Genomic DNA, 21,516 nt, shown 5'->3' on the forward strand with positions numbered 1-21,516 from the left:
AGCTTCCAATCTCCTCCTTGTGGCTGTGAAAGAACTGAAAAAGGGAGAGGGAATGAATTTGTGAGACTCACTTCAGTTCATTCATATATTGGATGAACTGTGGGCTCTTGTTGCCTCTGAGCTGCGCCACAGTCCTTTTACAGGGAACATTGAAATGGCACATTTACAGTTGTTGGGCTGAATATGTATCATCAGTTGGGAAATGCTGTACTGAAATTTTTGTGTGTGTTTCCTTAAAGTGAGATAAGACATTTCCTCTTTCGACATATAGCCTATGGGTGTTGTGCTTTATAATCAATGGACTAGTCAACTGCTATGCTTTGCTTGTCTTTAATATGCTTAGTGAGGTGCAATTGAATGAAGTGAAAAACATCCCCTTTCCTGTAAATTTTATTAGGTTTCATAATTGCCAAACCCGATAGATAGCACTGCATATTGGGGTTAATAAAGGTCCATAGAAACAGATGTTCTTTGGTCATTTAGTCCTTTTATTTTCTAAAACTTAATTAACTGAAAATGAGAAAAGCCCTGTAATTGCCAAAGTTTGCATTTGCAGTAACTTTGGCTTACACTTTGTAGCTTATGCCTCCTGCACAGCCTTAACTGTGGGTAAAGAGCCAGTGTGGTGTAGTGGTTAAGAGCGGTAGTCTTGTAATCTGGGGAACCGGGTTCGCGTCTCCGCTCCTCCACATGCAGCTGCTGGGTGACCTTGGGCCAGTCACACTTCTTTGAAGTCTCTCAGCCCCACTCACCTCACAGAGTGTTTGTTGTGGGGGAGGAAGGGAAAGGAGAATGTTAGCCGCTTTGAGACTCCTTAAAGGGAGTGAAATCCAATCCAAACTCCTCCTCCTCCTCCTCCTCCTCCTCCTCCTCCTCCTCCTCCTCCTCCTCCTCTTCTTCTTCTTCTTCTTCTTCTTCTTCTTCTTCTTCTTCTTCATCCATGCTTCTGGTAACTGGAGCTTCAATCAGAAATACAGAATAGCTTCTAAGGACTTGTTCACACTTGGCATGCATATCAATTGATTTCTCAACAAATGACTGTGGCTGAATGTGTGAACTGACTTCTTGGGCAAAGTATTGTATTTGAGTTTTGTGAGGTAATTTCAAAGTCCTGCCTACCTATGATAGCTCATCCATGTGTGCAAGCCACAGTCTCTGACTATGTTTCGATCATATATTGGCTCAGTTAGCTGATTCTCACTTACAGTCACTTTGTTCCTCCCTTATACAAACTGGAAAACAAGCCAGGAAGGATTCAGTTAATCACAGTTCTGTAGTTCTATTGCAACAGGAAACAGTAGTTTCCTTAAAAGCCCAGATATGAAAGCATGATTTAAATTGGCTTAATTAATACCATTGCTTTTTCAGAAGCTATTAACCACAGTTTCCTGCTTCAGAATTAGCTGAACATTTCCTGACTTCTTTGTGCGAAGGAAAGAATGAAGCAGGTAAAAGAGTCTGGCTTCATCTGGATGCAATCATTATACAAACAGTCATAGGTGAGCAAGCCCTAAAAGATGGAATAAATATTTTCCAAATTTTCTACAGTAAGTTGTTTCATGCTCAGAAAGAGTTCTGCTTGTGCAGTGGGACTTCCCACTGGATGGTTGGCACGCATCTGTCTCGGGAAACAATGGATGAGTGTGCCTTCAGGGGTGAAGTCAAACTGTTGGAGAGTTAAAGTGCCTGCTGTGACTGTAGAGACCGATACAGGAGAAACATGTTTTGTTGCAGCAGGGACAGATGAAGGTGTCCGGTTCTGCTGTTTCAGGTGTACCATGGCATTTATTTTTTCCCATACCTTACTTAGCACCACATTGACATCCACCCATACTTAGTGCCCTTGCTTTGCTCCTTTTGTGTCTTGGGGGCATATAAAAGATCAGTGACCACAAAGCTAAGAAACTAGCAGACGTAATATATAGCATTTGTTGTTCAGTTAATAGTTCACCTTCATTGGATGTTTGGGGGGGTTAAGGAAGACCTTTGAGGATATCTTTTATTTTTTGCTATTTCCTCTACATAAAGTTCAGAGGACACAGCTTGCTAAACGGTTACCTTTAAAACTTTAAAGTTTTAGCCAAATGGAGATCCTGCTGAGTGTGAGTCTGTAAATGCTCCTTTATTTGTTATGTCTGACATTTGAGAATTCCTTCTGCATCTGCTTGCAAGTTAGTTTAGTTTCCTGGATGCTGTTGCAGGCTACAGAGCTTGTGATCTATACCAGTGTTTCCCAACCGGTGTTCCACGGCACACTAATGTGCCGCGAGCTGTTGCCTGGTGTGCCGCGAGCGAGTCCAAAAAAGGTTGGGAAACACTGGTTTCTCTTTCAAAAAGGAAACGTGGGTTAAAGCGGCGACGCCGCCTCCCACTCACTTTCCTGCTCTGGCTTCCCTAACAGTTTTCCGAGTTGCGTCACTGGATCCAGCCCCCTTTTCCACATGTGACACGGGAAAGGCAAAGGCCTTTGAGGCACCAGCGCGAGAGGCTGCAGCCTGGGAATTCCCTCGCCCTGCCCAAGGGAAAGGCAATGGCCGGCCCCACCAGGGAAGCACAGGAACTCTGGGCTCGCTTTCGTTCGGCCCGCCTGGCTGGGCCCTTCTTTGCTCCTCCCTACCACAGAGACGAAACCGCTTCTCGCTCGGTATTCGGGCCAGCCATAGAGGTGCCGAGGGGCAGAGCGCCCGGGCCAATGGCGCTGTCTTATTGACCAGAACTTCCGAGGTGAGCGTGCGGTTGGCCGCTCTAGGCTTTCCCCGCCCCTTCTCTCTCGGTGGCGCCTGGACTTGCGAGGAGAAGCCGGAAGCCGCGGGACTTGGGGCCACTCGGGTCTCCGTCTCCCTCGCCTGCCTCCTCTCCATGGCACCGGGCAGCGGGGGACCCGCCAGTCCCCGGAGCCGCCTCCGCAGCGGGACGGCAGCAGCGGCGACGGCGGAGCGGAGGCGGCGCCGAGGAGAGCGGTGACGCCGCCTCTGCCGCTCCCGCCGCTGCGCCTCCTCAGGCCCGGCCTGGGCGCCCTCCGCCATGGGCTCCCTCTTCCGCAGCGAGGCGATGTGCCTGGCGCAGCTCTTCCTCCAGGCGGGCTCGGCCTACGAGTGTCTCAGCGCCCTGGGCGAGCGCGGCCTCACCCACTTCCGAGACGTGAGTTGAGACGCGCCTGCATTTGGTGCTTCATGGAATTGATACGCTGCTTGATTGTCGGGTGGGGGGGGCGTGCCGAGAAGGAACACTTCAAAGCGGTTTACAAAAAAACAGAACAATGAAATTATCATTTTTTAAAAAACAACTATAACTTTCTCTTCTTCCCCAACCCTTGTCGTTGGAGGAGTCCCTCAGTCCCTCGCTTTGCTGCCTCCTCCCCCCCCACCCCTAAAGCTTGGAGGTTCCCCGGCAAGGGGGAGGGAAAAAAATTGAAAGTTACACTTTCGTGCGTCCCTCCTGGCGTGACGCTGCGTGCTGACGTCACGGGGCTGTAATGGTGGTGTGCCTCGAGATTTTTTTCATCAAACAAGTGTGCCTTTGCCCAAAAAAGGTTGGGAAACACTGATCTATACACACACACACACACACACACACACACAGCACTTCCTCTCCCCCTTTAACTGTAGGGTGGAATTTAGATTCGCTTGGCCTTTAGCATTTGCTTTTTGTTTTGTCTTTTTTTCTCTCTTGTCTTCTTTTCTTTTCTTTTCCTTTTCTGTAATTTTTAAAAGTAATAAATGTTATTATTTTTTTAAAAAAATAGCATTTGCTTGCTACCTGATTCAGCATCTTGGGCTACTGTCACTTTTGCATGATTGCTTGATCACACAACTTTTTGATCCATTTCTGCACCTTCACTAATTATCTTTTCTAGTAAGTGATTGCTCAATCTGTCTACATTTAATTGCCACATTGACAGGCATAATTGTAATAAAAAACAAGAATTACGAGGTTTATAGGCACTGAAAGCTAAGCACATTAACTTAGTTTCACATTAAAGTTATAATTGGAAATCCTTAAGTCAGAAGAATTTATAATATATCTGAATTGTCTTAACATTTATTAATGCTTGTCCATTTGAGTGCAACTGATCAACTTAAACCAGAGGCTGTAATGCCAGCACAAACCCACACTTATAAGCATCCTAAGGGGTCTGTTTCCTCCCCTTTTCCTTTAGCGGTGCCACAAGCTGCTTTTCATGCCAGAAGGATAGAAGGTATGGTACAGTGGCTTTAGGGGACAAAAGAGAATTAAGGTGCGCTGCATAAGTATCTTCTACATCCTGTTTCTCTAGATTGTGGCCAGTGTTTGCTTGTAGGTCTGAGTGTGCCATTGTTTTTTGGAGTTAATGTTTTATTTTTTATTTTTTCCTTAATTTTTATTAAGTACAAATTAGAAAACATACATATTTACAACAAAATAAAATACAGAAGAAAAAGAAAATACATTTAACCAAGGAAAAAAATTAGAGAATACTTTGTCTCTTTTCATATTTACAGTTATTTATACCTCTATAAAATGCTATTCACAATAAAGGAGTGAAATGAAAGATAAGATATCAGAAAAAAGAAAAAAAAAACAAAGAAAAAATAAAGAAGTAAAAGAAAAGGATCATAGGTGAAAATTTTTTTAAGTAGATAAGTATTCACTATACATAGCCGTTTCCCATCTATATTTATATTCAATTGTATAATTTCATCTTGTCCCTATCTACCTTAAAAAGTGTTTTGTTTTTGTTTGTTTGTGTTTTTTGGTGTTAACATTTTAATCCCAAAGCTATCTTAAGCTACCAGGACACAATTTCTCAAGTTTTCTTTAAGGAGGCATTGATGTTAAACCATTTTAAAGCATTAAAAAAAAAAGTTTGTAGACCTGACCTTTTAGGTTACACACATGATTTTTATGAGCAATCTCATGGCTTTTGGTTTCCTGCTGCAACTTTCCACCCTTGTGCCAGAGAAGTTCCTTGCTTTTGTGCATGTGCACATGACGTGTCTGAACTTTCAAAGAAGTGTGTTCACTTTTTGTTGCTGGTTCCCACCAGCAGAGATACTGTGAGGTGAACATGAATGCTTAAAGATTTTCTTTCTTGTTATCCTGTCTCCTGTCTAATCTTTACTTCCAGTCAATAGCGCCAGTAATTAGCTGTGTAGTATCAGTGGGAGCAAAACCTCTTCAGACCAGCTACAAGGCAAGGTGGAGCGAAAGAACCAAGATCAGACATTCCTAATCGTGAGCAGGAGCAACAAAGGCATATTACAAATTCTAAACATGGATCTTTTGGTATTTAGTCTCCTTTTGCTGAAACGGACAGAACATTAAATGTGACTTGTACAACATGCTGTGCTTTAAGTTGACTTGGTTCTCCGGCATTTTCTGTTTGTTTATTTCACTTGTGATTTGCTTTCTCCCCTTGAAAACGGAAATGTCAGAATGAACTTATTATCCACATTCAGGTAATATGCCTCAGTTTCAAATTAAAAATGAGTCTGATAGACCACTCATTGTACATATGGGAGAACTGAAAGCACTTAGTGATGTTAGTTTGGTCAAAACTTCAATCTCTTGGTGGCCCTAAATGAGCCATCAGAAGCTGTCAGAACCAGACATAAAGAAAAGAAGAAACATTTTTTTAAAAAAATGCATTCAAATTGAAGTTCGTTGAGGTATTTGTTGTTGTTAAAGAGGATTTCTAGCTCGTGGTCTCAGTCAATATGTTACAAAAAAGAAAATGTTTTTAATAGAACAGTATCCACATGTAAGCAAGCCAGACGTTTGTATATTTGTGGTGGTCAGACTGATATTGTAGATTTTGAAAATGCTCTGGAATGACAGAGTTAACAGCAACCTATGTATTTTAGAGTTGATGGTGCATTAACTCATCCGACATCCTGCAGAAGTGTCCATAACTCTAAAAACCTGGGTTCTGCAGGAATGGGTCAAAGCTTTGTAAGTGAAAGGCATTTTGAAATAAAATATATTGCAGTGAAGCAAAGGATGAGGCACACCAAGCTTTCAGTAAAGTAATATTTATGGAGAATTGTGTGTCTTTTGACTGAGATGGAGGCCTTCGGAATGGAGAAATGCCTGCACTTCCGCAACACTCAGTGTATACACGTATATGGATGTGTTTTACAGAATAGAAATCTTTTGAAATGTTTCCTTGTGTAGTACACTCCCTAGAAGTGATGAAAGTTTAAAGACTCTGAAGATGAATGTTGAGGGAATAGAGGATCTGTTTTAAAGAGTGGAAAGTGAGCTGCTAAGACTGGATGAGGGCCAGCCCAAGACATTTAGAAGTCTGAAGCAAAGAAGAAAATGGTTGTACCTCATTCTGTGTGCAGAAGGGGCTGGATTGATAATTGAACTTTTCTTCAACACTGGCAATGGGGTGCCTTCCTCTACTACCTTAGGTGGTATATAATATGTCTAGCACACACAGCTCTGCTCTCCAGAGAGACAGGCCAGGAAGCTTAGGAGGAATGACTACTCCTGGTGGTGGAAAGGCTGCCACTGCTACCTGAGGAGATTGCCTCACTCTCCCTAATGATTAGCGATGGCTGGCCCTGCTTATTGCACTGCAAGGAACTAAAGCTGATGGCAGCTGGATATTGAGCACTTTTCTTTTTGGGCACATCTTGCTGCTGTATTACATCCAAGTGGAGAAAGCAGCTAGCATAGTTTGCTTCGCCTGCTTAGGTGGTTCAGTGGCCATAAGACATAGTTGCAGGCCCAGAGACGATGAGCCCATGGGATATATAGGATTTAGATTGAGCGTGGGTTACAGAGAAGGTAGAGTGAAATGTGATGACAAACAGGGATCCTTAGGAAGAAAGAATTTATACAGGCTGGAGGCAGAAGAACTGGAAAGGTTTTGAAAGATGTTTCAGAGACACCTGTTTGCAGTTTTGTATTGTGTGCCTTGGGGGGTTGTTTGTTTCTTCCTGGAGGTGATCAGGGTTAGTTGCAGAATAATCACTTCAGGGGCCACCTTTTGTTTGTGGATACCAGTGTGGTAGAATTCAGTGTTGTCAACTTTTGTTTGAATTCACCATTCCCCATGTTCAGTGAATGCAGAACTTCATAAATAATAGGTGTTGGACTCAAATTCACTCTCTTGAAGGATGCATTTCAGAACTGTGTGTAGGCATTTTGTGTTTTCTGGATCAGCATCACACCAGACCAAAAAGTGTCCATATATTACTTCTGTTACTAGAAAAGCGCTTCTGGGGCTTAAAGCAGCCTTCCCCAGTCTTGTGTCCTTAGATGTTGTTGAACTACCACGCCACAGTCCCTGACCATTGGCAATGCTTGTTGGGAATGATGCAGGGTTGTAGTCCATTAATATGTGGGTATACAAGGAGGTGGAAGGCTGCCCAATGTATTCTGCTCCACAGTGCTGAAATAGTTTTCCATAGACCATTGTTGAATTTTGGAAATCGATGTACCAAGTTGACTTGCCTTTTCTCAAAACAGTAATAGCACAAAAATCACTTTTGGCTTTTGACCTCCACATTTGTGTGATCTCCATCTTGATGGAGAAAATGAAGTACTTTTTTCAGTTTTAAGGTACTGAAATACAGTTACGTCAGGGAAATGTATTTATAACTTGATCTGAGAACTCAGATCAAAGGTTTTAAGAAAAATGTTCCAAGTCCTTGAATATAAGAACTGAACATGTGCTTCATACGCCCAACACATTGCAAAGTGACAACTTCATATTAATTTCGACTGTGCTCCAGTGAGGGAGGCAGCCATAATAATACTGCAGTTATAAAAACCATTTTCATTACTTTGGGAGGGTTTACCCTTCAGATACAGCGTCAGTGGGAGGAAAGGAACCATTGCCTTAAAATTCTGGGTGGCTTCTATGGGTGTAATTTCCTTCAGCAGAAGCAATTGTGAAAAACTTTATAGACTATTTTATCCCTCATAGCTGTTACAATCACATCTCCCTTTCATGACAGACTGCATAAGACTGTAAAAAGACATGACATTTTAAGGATAAATATTTTTACTTCCTCAACAGATCAAATTTTGTTCTCTGTTATGCTTTCAATCTCTTAAAGAGTAGGTTTCTTCTGTTTTTGTAAAATTTGCCGACTTTTTGTGATAATTTGAGAAAACTGCTCAGCTTTTAGTGAGTGTGTGCTCTACTACATAACATACCTTCCAGTGAAAATAACTCGTATGATTATGTGGAGGAAGTGAAATACTGTAGGAACTAGTTTGACTAGCAAAATGCTAGTCCAAACCTAAGTTCTTCTAGGCAAGCCATAACCTATAGGGCAAACTTTGGTTACAGCTCATGGTTAGTGTGGAGAGAGTTGGTACCCCTCTTTGAGGGGTTTGCCCTAAATGTGGTTTGGCTTAGTGTCTTCTTCAAACCAGACCATTGTTGAATAAAGACAGGTTTTATTCTTACTGACTCCCATATTGCAGGGTTTTATTTCGTTCCATAGAATTCAGTGGGAGCCATTCTGGTGTGTTTTTGTGAAAGAGAGAGAGGGTCTGGCTTTGTATTAACTTTGAGGATGAGTCAGTGCATGCATAATGCTGAGAATCCACTCTCAGGCCCCCTGAACTGTACATTTAAAGCAGTGTCACCATAAGAACAGAAGAAGAGCCTGCTAGATTAGGCCAACGGCCCCATTTAATACAGCATCCTGTTTCCAAAGTGGCCACTGCTTCAGACCGTCATGGCTTCCCCCAAAGAATCATGGGAACTGCAGTTTGTTAAGGGTACTGATAATTGTTAAGAGATCCCTGTTCTCCTCAAAGGGGGTTCCCTGAGAAGAGGGATTGACTGTTTAAACCTCTGAGAATTGTAGCTTATTGTTTATAGTTTAGCACATTTGCAGAAGTATTTTGCAATGTGTGGCACTCTTGTAATCCATAGGTAATTTGTGTATATTCTTCCTCCACTCCCTCAACTCTTATAGTATTTGGCAATACCAAGCACATTTTGAAATAACCAATTAATTTATTTTAAAATCTGTGTTTTGTTGTTGTGCTATGCTGTCTAGGGAGCTGGAGGTGGAGCAGTGAATGTTCTGCGCTTCTTCACTAGTGCCAACCTCTTAGTAAACTATTTCACCCACATTCTCTGTTCTTTTCCAGAGGACTATTGCATTCTCTTTTAGTCTATGTATTTTCCTACCAATAAAGTTTAAATAGACTATTAAATCAATATGTCTTGGAGGAAGGAGCAATCCTCTCAAATTAGATCATTTACTGCAGGAAGACTAGTTTTATCAGACTCTTTCCCCCTGTAAATTAGTCTTAGAATACATGAGATTAGGCAGCTGATTGATTTATTGCTATAGCTGAACAGAGGAACACTGCGCTTTAAATGGAAAATCTGCTTCACTCCTTATACTTCACTGTTTCTGAAGCTATTGTATAATATAAATGATTTGTAACTTTTATGTTTTATACAGTCTAATGGCATCAGTATGTTAGGATGGTTTTAACCATAAATCAACATAGCCATGTTGGGTGTAATAACCAAGTAAGGGTGTAATGGAGAACTGCACCATGCAAATACCCAGTTCACACATGACAGTAAGCCATAAACAATTTGTGTCCACCCCTCTTCTCCATGTGTTAGTGAAAATAGCTTATCAAAATTGTGTGATATTAGGGGGGGGAAATGCTTTCAAAAAAATTATGTATCTGGAGAATGTCACACTAAGATGTTGATGTACTTTTGTGAGGGGTTTTTTTAAAATTGCAAACTGCTGTGGAAATGTGAAAAAATTAACTTAAGATTGAAAAAAAATGGAAGATTTGGGCCACTTTAGCACCATACATTTAAAGCAGTATGATGCCACATTAAACAGTTATAGCTTCTGTCAAAGAATTCTGGGAGCAGTAATTTGCTAAGAATTGTTAGGAGATCCCTATTCACCTCACAGAGCTACAGTTCCTAGTTTCCTGTGGAGGGGGCTTGATTGTTAAACTACTCTGGGCATCATAACTCTGTGAGGGAAATAGGGATGTCCTATGAACTCTCAGCACGCTTAACAAAATACAGCTTCCGGGATTCCTTGGGTATGCTAGGACTTTTTAAAGTAATACAGTGGTATCTCGGGTTAAGAATTTAATTTGTTCCGGAGGTCCATTCTTAACCTGAAACTGTTCTTAACCTGAAGCACCACTTTAGGTAATGGGGCCTCCCGCTGCCGCCGCACCGCCAGAGCATGATTTCTGTTCTCATCCTGAAAGAAAGTTCTTAACCCGAGGTACTGAAGCGTCTGTAACCCGAAGTACCACTGTATAATAGTGCTTTAAATGTATGGTGTCATTGTGGCCTTAGAGAGGAATAGAAATTGACAGATTCACCTTTCACTGTTTTTGCCTTGCCTTGCCTGGTTCACATGTAATATTAAGTCAGTCCTCTAATTTATTTCCTCCCTGCTTACTGTTATGCATAAACTGGGCCAGTAACTGTCTTTAACTTAACTCGAAGTTCACAAGCTTGGTCCTTCTAACTAACAGCCAGCTGGGGGAGGGGCCCCACCCCATTTGCCATCTCACACAGAACCCCTCTTTTCTTTGTGTCCCTTAATGGTCCATCACCCCAGCTAGGCAACCACCTCAACAGGAAGCTAGTCTGACTTATTCTTTAGCGCTTGCTAGATCCAGGGTTTAGAAGGGTCTCGGCATACAGGTATATTGTGCGACTGAAGCAGATAGATTCTTAGAGAACAGCAAACTTCCAGAATATTTCCGCATATAAGCTGTATGCGCTTTTGTCTTAAATTCCTCATCAGGATTGGTAGCCAAAAATCACCCCCGGCTATTCCCAAACCTATTAGCTTTGGAGAAAAATGTTGATCTTGGGAGAGTACTTCATTTTTAAAAGAGCAATATGGTTTCTGCTTGAACTCAATACCAAACATTAGGAAAGTGTTTTAGCAAATTACAGTTCACCACTAACGACAGGCTTGGGAGAGGAGGTTGCTGTTGCACAGATGCTGTTGCCTTTTAACATGGCAACTTGTTTATTAACTGGGAAAATGCTGCCTATTGAGAGAGGATGGGAAAAGTCCCAAGAGCTCCTATATGAGAGGCGAACTGCATTCTACACATAAGAGCTCCAGTGCCATTTAAGAAAGGAAAACGCCTTCAGGTGATTAAATTTGAAGCGAAGGAGTCGTGTGTATGCCGGGGGGGTGGGGCGTTTAACCCTTTCTGTGCATTGCTTTGCTGTAAATCATTCTCCGATCCCAATAACTTTTCTCCCATGTGAATTTCCATGAGCATGCAACATATAGGCAGCATGTAGGCAGCACTCAAATAGCTTCTAGAATTTATGAAACAATGTAGAAACCAAGCTGATCCAAATACTGGTTCCACTTCTTCCAAGTCATTCATTCATATAAGGATTGCTCAAATTCTTACAAACCTTCTGAGTTTTTTTCTAGCCTCATGTACTTAGCTTAGCATATAAACGTGTGTTTATAAGTGGTCCATGTTTCACAAGCATATAGTAAGGTTGGTAGTACAATAACTTTGTAAACAAGCATTTTGGTTTCCCTGCGAATGTCCCGGTCCTCAAACATGCTGCACTTCAACTGGGAGAAAGCCGCACTTGCAGAGCTTAGGCAATGCTGGATTTTGGCATCAATGTTGGCCCTTGTGGAAAGATAACTGCCTAGGTAGGAGAAGTGATTGACATTTTCCAATATTACACCATTGAGTTGGATTTGTGGTACTGCAGAGGGGTTGTTTTGTACTTGTTGGTGCAGCACTTTGGTTTTTTGGATGTTGAGTGATAGGCCAAACTTTTCGTAAGCGTCAAACTTGTCATCAGCATACTGAAGCTCTATGACAGAAGTTACGGTCACCTTACTCTTTGCTTTCAGCTTGCTCAGATTGAAGAGCTTTCCATCTGTTCGATATATGATTTCTACTCTGGTGGAGAGTTTCCCTTCGACAAAGTGTAGGATCATGGCAATGAAAATAATGAATAGAGCAATAACACAACCCTGTTTAACACCTGATCCCACTGTGAATGGTTCACTTTGAGAGCCATTGTTATATGTGATTGTTGCTGTCGTATTATCATGGAGGAGTCAAATGATGTTTACAGATTTATCTGCACAGCCAATTTTCAGAAGGACAGTCCACAGGGCATTACGATTTACAGTGCCGAAAGCCTTAGGTCAATAAACGCCATATACAGGGATTGGTTTTGCTCTCTGCATTTTTCTTGAAGCTGTTGAGCGGTGAAAATTGTGTCTACTGTCCCCCTAGAAGGCTGAAAACCATTTTGGGATTCAGGAAGGGTCACCTCAGATATTGTTAAGAGACGATTTGCTAAGATCCTTGCAAGAATTTTGCTGGCCACAGCTAATAGAGAGATGCCTCAATAGTTTCCACAATTAGTTCTGTCGCCTTTTTAAAAGAGATTGGTAATTTTGACATCCCTAAAGTCTGCTGGGATATCTTCTCTTTCCCAGATTTTTTTGATGAGCTTGTGAAGTTGTTGTGTAAGTTCAATTCTGCCCACTTTGAAGATTTTGGCAGGTATCCCATCAGGTCCACTGGCTTTGTTGTTTTTCATTTGTTTAACAGCTGTACACAACTCTCCCAGAAAGATTCCACCAACGGTGTCTCCAAAATTTTTTACACATCACTTGGGAAGACAGGCAAACTAATATCAGTGTACTGGAAGAAGCAAAGATCACTAGTGTTGAAGCAATGATTCTTCAACATCAACTTCGTGGGACTGGTCATGTGCGGATGCCTGATGATCGTCTTCCAAAGCAACTACTCTATTCCGAACTTAAAAATGGAAAGCGTAATGCTAGTGGTCAACAAAAGAGGTTTAAATGCTATCTCAAGGCAAATCTAAAAAAATGTAGTATAAACACTGACAACTGGGAAACACTGCCCTGCAAGTGCTCCACTTGAAGAACAGCCTTTACCAAAGGTGTCCTGGGCTTTGAAGACACTCGAACTCAGGACGCAAGGGAGAAATGTGCTAAGAGATCCACACTGTGATCAACTCCCGCCCAGAAACCAATGTCCCCACTGTGGAAGGACGTGTGGATCCAGAATTGGCCTCCACAGTCACTTACGGACTCATTGTTAAAACTGTGTTTATGGAAGACAATCTCCCTCGGCTACGAGTGATCGCAAAAGAAGAAGAATAAACATGTGTAATTCCTGGCTTAGACTTTTGCACTGAACATATTTTTACCATATCAGGCCCCATCCACACTAAAAGCACTATGCCACCACTTTTAACAGCTGCGGCTTTCCCCTAATAATCATGGGAGCTGCAGTTTCAGGGTGCTGAGATTTTTTTAGGAAACCTGTATTCCCACCCACCCACAGAACTACAATACCCAGAGTTCTCTGGGAAGAGGGATGGGTTGTTAAACCATTCGGGGAATTGTAGCTCTGTGAGGGGAATAGGTGTCTCCTGATGACTCTCAGCACCTTTAACAAACTGCAGTTCCCTGGATTCTATGGGGGAAGCCATGACTGTTTAAATGCTGCTTTAAATGCATAGCACAGATGGGGGCCATCAGAGATAGTGGTCTTCTAAATGACGTTGGACTGCAACTCCCATCAGCTCCATCCAGCATGGATATTGGTCAGAAATGACAGGAGTTGTAGTCCAGCAAGTCGCCCATCTCTACACTACAAACAAATGCACCACAGTTGCCAGTAGTTGAGAGACTGTTCTTTTGATGCCACATAGTCCTATGGAATTGCTCATGCGATGAGGGGAAAAGCTGGGACCTCCTTCTGCTCTGCCACCCTCTAGATGTTTGATGGTGAAGATCTGCAGTGCAGAGCCTGCTGCACTTGTAGATGTCCCCCATGCAACGGAGTTCAGAATTTGGGAGATCTTCTGTCATGGAGAATATCATCAATAAGTAAAAGAGTAAAAACCATCCTAAACTTTTACAGTAGCTATTTTAAGATCCTAGAGATCTTGGATCTTGAAGAGTAAGCATTCATTTCTTTAACTGCCATAGATGATTATTAACAAGAGATAATGAAATTGGGGGATGGAGCAGAGGAAATTCAGTTTCCAGCAGAAGGTTAGTCAGTTACTCGTAACTGATCAAGATACTGATCCCACCAGATGTATATTTTTTTTTAAAAAAAGAAAATATACAAATTGTATTGCATTCAGATAATTAAAATGTCATAACAGTTTTCACATTCCGTTGCTTAATTAAGAGCAATAAAGATCATGCTAAATCTGAATGAATCAGTAATTTCCTCACTAATCACACAAATGCCAATGTCAGCATCATAATGGGATGCACAAATCTGGCAGTAATGAGGCTGCGGCTATTGGGGAAATTAATGTGAGTGTTCGCACAAATTGCACAGCAAGTTTTTTCCAAGTTGTATTCAACTGCGTTTCCAAGCAGCAAATTTTAACAAACTACTTGCACCCAAGTATGGTTGTGATAGCCTAAGAAGTGTGTGTTGTATGTTTTAAGTCCTTATCTTTCCAGCGTGGTGAAAAAATAGGCATGTCTGCTCTACACTACACACTTTCTTCTTGTTTCTAGTTGATGTGATTTAGTTGAAGGATCATGCTACACCCCAAGCAATAGGTAAAGGTAAAGGACCCCTGGATGGTTAAGTCCAGTCAAAGGCGACTATGGGGTTGTGGCGCTCATCTCGCTTTCAGGCGGAGGGAGCCAGTGTTTGTCCACAGACAGCTTTCCGGGTCATGTGGCTAGCATGACTAAACCACTTCTGGCGCAACGGAACACCGTAACAGAAACCAGAGCGCACTGAAACACTGTTTACCTTCCTGCCACAGCAGTACCTATTTATCTACTTGCACTGGTGTGCTTTTGAACTGCTAGGTTGGCAGGAGCTGGGACAGAGCAACAGGAACTCACTCCATTGCGGGGATTCGAACTGCCGACCTTCCTATTGGTGAGCCCAAGAGGTTCAGTGGTTTAGACTACAGTGCCACCCAGCAATAGGGCTAGTAATACTGACATCTGTTATGGTGTGTGTGGTTCATTGTATTTACAGGTCACTCAGTGAATTAAGTAGAACTGCTAAGGGTCTAAAGCAGGCTCAGACAACTTGTGACCCACTAACTAACAAACAAACCATGTATGGAACCCCTTCAGGGACATAATAAGCCACTTGCTTTGCTACCTGCCCATGACTTACCAAATGGGAAATTGCCAAAACCTAGCAAGCCACCATTGGAGGCCCTGCTAAGCTGAACTGAAGGCTGTACACTGCCCAGGGGGCTCCCAAATGATGCATCACAACCTTTACCTAATTTCAGAGGTGGCCAAGGGTTGTCCTGCCACTTGCCTGCCAGCCCCATTCCTTCTCCCCCACTTCTCACTCCTTGCCTACTTCAGAATTGTTTTTGTAACTGCAGATGCATCATTATCACTGTCACACACACCCCGCCGCCCTGCTCTGACTTCCTCAGGATGATGTGTCTCACGAAGAAGTCTGCACCTCCATTACTTGGTTGTGACAGCTAAAAAAACTTTAACCTTTGTGCTGGCACAGGCTCTGTAATAGGATCTGAGTGCCAGTCTGCATGTGACCACCATGTACGTATCATGAGTTAATAACACCAAGAATGAATTATGTCCTAGCAGTACAGTTTTATCTGAGTAAGCTACACCATCATTATTATACTTTAGGAACATATTAAACTCAAGTGACTTACCATTTAGATGTGACCCAGAAATCCCAGAGGGGGTGGATAGTGGCAGACAAAGGCTCAAAGATTCCTTGGGCTAGCGTGCGGTTTTGAAGGAAGAGGAAAAGGCGGGTTGGCTGGCAAGGAGTGCTTTACATTGGAGCGCGCTGGGGTGAAGAAAAGATGTGTGTGAAACACAGAGCTCTGGAAAGGTGGGTGGAAGTTAACAACTGGGTTATTCTTTATGACATAAATGAGAAGAAGCCTAGACTGTTGACTTCTGGTGACCAGTCAGCTGATTCCCTAAATTCTTCCTGGCTTGCCAAGCTGTAAAATAGGAAAAGGAGATCTTGCACTCTCCTGTTCATCAAAATAGAGAACAAAAAGGACTCTTTTTAAGGAGAACTGAATCCAGACCTGTCTTTTGTGCCACAATTCCATATGGAATATTACCTCTCATTTGCATTACAGGTGCCATCAACTGTTTAGCTGTTGTTGTTCATAGGCTTCCACGTATAGGAAATATGGGAGTGTTAGTGTGGAAAGTCCATGTTTGGTGGGTGGTGGGAGAGTATCAAGGAACTGTGGGCATGTGCTGTGTTAGCTTTGGTCTCTGCAGTTATCCTGCTTTTGACTCTGCTGCTGTGTTTCCATTGGCTCTTGGCCAAAATAATAGGATCAGGCTGCTGAATAGTCTATTTCCTCCGTTTTTAAATTCTGCAATGGTTCCTCTCCAAGAACCAGGTTGGTGATTTGAATGTTTCTTGTACAGTAACTTGCTGCTAGCTATGATTGCTCTAAGCGGGCATTTATAGACTGAAGAGTTCACTGCTGGGATATTTTTCTCACTTATGCAGAGTTTATATCTTCAATCCACCCTCCACTACTTCTTAGCATAAATTTACAGTTTTCAATACAATAGAATCGTATCCAATGATACAGTTTCATATGGTTCTCAACTTATTTTCATAAGCCCCCCTCCCCCCGCCAACTGCTGATCTCCTGTTGAGGGGATTTATATGAGAAAAATGTATTATGCAAGTCCTATAAGGTGTGCTTTGGGTTATATCACTTTCCTGTCTCTCCTATCACTGGGCTTTTCCAGGCTGTCACTATTTTCAAGTGGGATTCAGTCACATACCAGCAAATTCAGGATGTGCAGTTACAGCTGATTGAGAGGTCTTCCTCAACAAATGCTCCCCCCCCCCCAAAGTTCTGGTGTTTTGTGATAAGGCAGGTGCCATGGAAAATGCACTGGAAAGTGTGGGGGGAGCACTTGTTTTGACACAGCAGTGATCTCAACGCAGACAAATCACAATGAATGTTCATTAAATAGCTAATGTAGTCTTATCTCACTTCAAGCAATTTGGGATGAATGCTCCATTAACAGATCATCTGAAAGTGCCCAGTGTCACTGTCCTTCTTCCCTCATCCTCTACCTGCATGCATCAAAAGAGCACACAACTTGGTGCTATAGAAATTCTAACAACCAAGTTGGCATGGAAGAAACAAATATTCGTATGAAAGAATTCATCAGCATTTAAAGAGAGCAGTCTTTAAATATCACACACCTGAAGGCATTTTAATACAGATTAACCTTCCACTCAATTAGTTTTACTCATTTAATGGTTTAGCTAAAATTCCCTGATATCTAGGTCTATTGTGTATTGATGCCATGCATTGCTCTTGCAGTTGCAAATCTTGGCCTAGTCCCCCCGCCTTAATTCACTCTCTAAATAGTGCTAGTCTTGTGCAGAGCAAGCTCCTAACAAAAGTGTGAGCATCTCCTGAGGTTTGTAAAGTAGGTCTGTTAATTTGCTTTCTCTTATTTGTAAGTATGTATGGTTTGATTTATGTTTGCTCCTGATTCATTATGGAAATTACGTTCATCAGTCTGTGAAGCCTGATCACTAAGCAATATTCAACATGGAAATTACAGGCCTAAATTTTCATGCATACAGATGAGTGATAAATTTGCCTGTATTTGCAGTGACTGCAACCGTGTACACAAATTAAACGTCCTGTGATACAATTCAGCTGAAACTTTAAACCTAATAGTTACACTCTGTAGAAAACAGATGGGCTTCTATTCCTTAATTAACAATGCTGCTGAAATTAAGAGCAGTAGAGGTGGGGCAGTCTAATTTTGGTTTGTGAAACTTTATCAGCTTCAATTTCAATAGTCTTTTTGGGCTGATTCACTCAATATGTCTCTCTCTCCCCCCCTGTCATTGAATTCACAGTCATTGAATTGCTTCCCCCCCTGCAGCAGGTAGTCATTGCAATTACAGTGGTGCCTCGCAAGACGAAATTAATTCGTTCCGCGAGTCTCTTCGTCTTGCAGTTTTTTTGTCTTGCGAAGCACAGCTATTAGTGGCTTAGTGGCTATTAACAGCTTAGCGGCTTTAAGAAAAAGGAAACAAACTCGCAAGAACTCACAAGACGTTTCGTCTTGCGAAGCAAGCCCATAGGGAAATTCGTCTTGCGGAACGACTCAGAAAACGGAAAACTCCGTCTTGCAAGGCATTCGTCTTGCGAGGTACCACTGTATTTATTTATATGTTCTATTTCAGGGGTAGGAAAATTCTGGCCTATGGGCCAATCCTGGCCTGCCACAGGGTCCAATTTAGCCTGTGAAGCCCCCCCCCCCCCATCACTGGTGAAGTCAGCTGATAGGCAAGAGGACAGGGTTGACTCCTGCATTGGCTGCAAAACCCTGTTCCTAGCAGAGAAAAAACATCCTGCAGCCACTGCAGCAATATCTAATCTCTCATCATCTGTGTGGGTATTAAAGCCCTGTGCAAAAACACCTTTTAAAGGAGCTCTCTCGTGCATGCAGCTTCCGAGAGGCTTTTGTCTTTCCCTTCTCGCACTGGTGACACCAGCAGCTGGGCTAGGGGAGGAATGAAGGCAAGAAAGCCTTCAAGCCCCACCCCATACTTCTCCTTTAAACCTCTGTAGACCTTGCACCTTGTGGACACACTCATATGTCGAAGGACAGGTTGAGATGGCTCACATGTAGTAGTGTATGAATTAGCTCCCCAAAATGTGAACCGGAAAGCTTTCGCTTTGCTGAAGTTATGGGGCTGGTAAGATTTTTGAGGAATCACATAGGATAAACTTGCTTCCTGACTTTAGCAACCTAGCTAGGTGCCTGTGACTACTGAAACACTCTGTTTCTACACAACTGTGAATAATTTTTGTTAGAGAGATGCACCAGCTTATTTCTCTTAAAAGGTAAGGCCTGTTAGGCAACTCTGCTTATTTCCGTATGACCTGGAAAAGAATTGAGGCCGTGTGACTGTGCTTTAAGGAACAACAAAAGAAGCTGCCTTGTAGTGAGAGACCATTGGTTCATCTCATTGAGTGTTATGTTCACTGACTGGCAAACGCTCTCCAAGGTTTCAGAAAGGAATATCTTCCCTGCCCTACCTGGTACCCTCTGGGTTACGAACATAAGAAGAACCTGTTAGATCAGGCCAATGGACCATCAAGTGGCCAACCAGATGCCTGCAGGGAGCCTGAAAGCAGGACCTAAGTGCAAACAGCACTCTCCTGACTTGTGGTCCCCGCAGCTGACATTGGAAAGTATACACTGCCTCAGACAATGGAGGTGGTGCCTAGCCATTGTGGCTAGTAGCTATCGAGAGCCATATCATCCATGAATTTGTCTAATCCGCTTTTGAAGCCATCCAAGTTGTTGCCCATCACTACTTACTGTGGAAGCAAATTCCATAACTAATCTCTACCGTTGAGCTGTGACTCTTACAATTCAAAAAGTCATTTAGATGAGTTACTGGAAATTACCAACTGTTTTTGGCCAGTGATCACTATAACATTGCAGCTTGTTGATGCTATTTTCTCCTGCTATGAGTTCCTTAAAGTTTAATTTCTAAGAAATACAGGCACATAATGCTTTAATACCTCGTCAGAATAAAATATTTGTAATTTTAGTGTACTGGAAATAGACTTAAGCTTTTTTTATTCCTGTCTTTGGCACTGCTCATTTGCTTGAAATGCAGTTCCCAGAATAAGCTATTCAAGTACAGGGATAATGTAATTATTCCGTAGGACTGTGTTCTGAGCTGTATGTTGCTGTGTTTTATTAATTCTGTGAATTTAGCTGTTGCAAAGCATCACTAATATATAAATCACCAATTCATTTCCCCCTCTGATTGTAAGCATACCTGAAAGTGATGAGATGCTATAGCTCTTTTAATGCCACTTCAAGTATAATATTTTTTGCTCAGAAGATATCACACTCAGACAAAGCAGAGGGAGCCGGAGGGGGAATACTAAGAATGTGTTCTATTCGGGACAGGGCAAAGATTGCTCAGATGTACTGAAAAGCAAAATGGTCCAAGTCCTCCAAGAGAGTGGCTTATAAAAACCCCAACACAACTCATCATGGTGGTGCTAATTTTGCATTCTTCCCTGCCCCACCCCCTGGAGTAATAAAAAAAACAACCTGTGGGGGCCGGGTGGGGAGAAATGCTGTGAGGGCCTTCTGTTTGCTGGAAGCCCTGCAAATAAATGATTAGAATTTTCTTACCAGGCCAGGTTAAAGGTGCTTGTATTCATTTAAAAGCCCTTAACAACTTAGGTCCAGAATAGCTCAGGGACCACCTACTCCCTTATATATTTTGGGGAGTCACTATTATTGGTCCCCTGTGGCTTGGATGCACAGCTTATTTCCACTAGGAGACATGCATTGCAATGTAGATTATCTTGCTGGTAAGAAGCTTCCAGGAGTTGATTCTTCTGTATGTGCTGTAAGAAGCTCATGCACTTCTGACAGCATCAGCTGTAGTAATTAGCCAACTAAACATTTTTTTCCCCTGATAATCTGTGATGGCTAATAAACTTTAACAACCTGCAAAACACCCCATGGATCAATTCAGATATTAGCATTAGATATAAGTATTTGCCTTTCACTAATGTTGTTGTTGACAGGAGTGCAAGAGGTGAAGGAGTAGCAGGCTTCTCTTCTTTGTTTAGGGAAAATGCATTTCAAATGAATTAATAAATTCTTGCAGGCAGTCTGGAGAATATTAATGATGTGCAGAGACTTGAGAAAGCAGGTCATTTGAAAAACAACATGTATTTCATTAAACCCGATGCTTGGGGTACCAGAGACTGAGGTGCAGTGAAGAACAAAATATGCAGTTTTGATTTAAGCTGCCATAAAACATGTGTGTAGTAATTTGTGCGGGATAAATGAAAGTTGCAAGGGCATAAAAGATAATACACAATAAGGAAAGGCAGAGCAAGACTGAGTTACTAGATTATAGATAGGAAACACGTTTACATTTTTACTGGGATAAACAGGCCATTTGAAGCTATCCTACTGCAGTTCTCCTGTTCAGAGGTAGTCCAAACTATTAAGAGGTAAGTATATCCCACATTGGCCTTTTTTCCACCTGGGATCACTTGGCACCAGGGACAGAGTCTTTGGCTGAAAAAAATAACAATACTTACCCGTAAGTGCAGTTATACTACAGTGATCCTATCTATTTGCACAACACGTCATCTTTTTCTTATTGATAGTAAGGGAACTTCTAACAGAAGCCCTTTCCTTCCCTTGTCTGTAACGGTTGTGAGATGGAAATTTTCTCCAGCACAATATACTACAAAAACTCCATGGTGATTCATCATATTTTGTGGCAGCTCCTATTAGTGAGACTTAGAAGGACCATTCTCAAGGAAGCAACTTCCATTCCACACAGCTCATGGTTGATCTCTAGGCATCTACCACAAAAAATAACTGCCAATAATTCATTTTTTTTAAAAAAAAATGGTCATAGCAGACATTAAATTGGAGGGAGGATGGTAAAGACATTAACCCCCTAAATTAATCTCTACGAGTGATGGGA

The 21,516-nt window shown here is 42.1% G+C and overlaps 1 protein-coding gene across 12 annotated transcripts in view; it reads left to right on the top strand.

The window, feature by feature from the left end:
- Positions 1-21,516, top strand: part of CHID1 (chitinase domain containing 1) — a 138,898-nt gene that overhangs the window by 49,723 nt on the left and 67,659 nt on the right. For 2 of the 12 annotated variants that reach the window (XR_014171074.1, XM_081922440.1), the window contains one exon: positions 5,108-5,321. The exons of the other annotated variants lie outside the window; for them this stretch is intronic. Coding sequence is in view for 1 of the 2 variants with exons in the window: in XM_081922440.1 (XP_081778566.1) it covers positions 5,108-5,114 (7 nt within the window). In the remaining variant the exon portion in view is untranslated. Of the gene's footprint in view, positions 1-5,107; positions 5,322-21,516 lie in introns of those variants that run through there. 12 annotated transcript variants of the gene reach the window in all.

Source organism: Podarcis melisellensis (genome assembly GCF_964234715.1).
Source record: "Podarcis melisellensis genome assembly, chromosome: 1".
NCBI lineage: Eukaryota > Metazoa > Chordata > Lepidosauria > Squamata > Lacertidae > Podarcis > Podarcis melisellensis.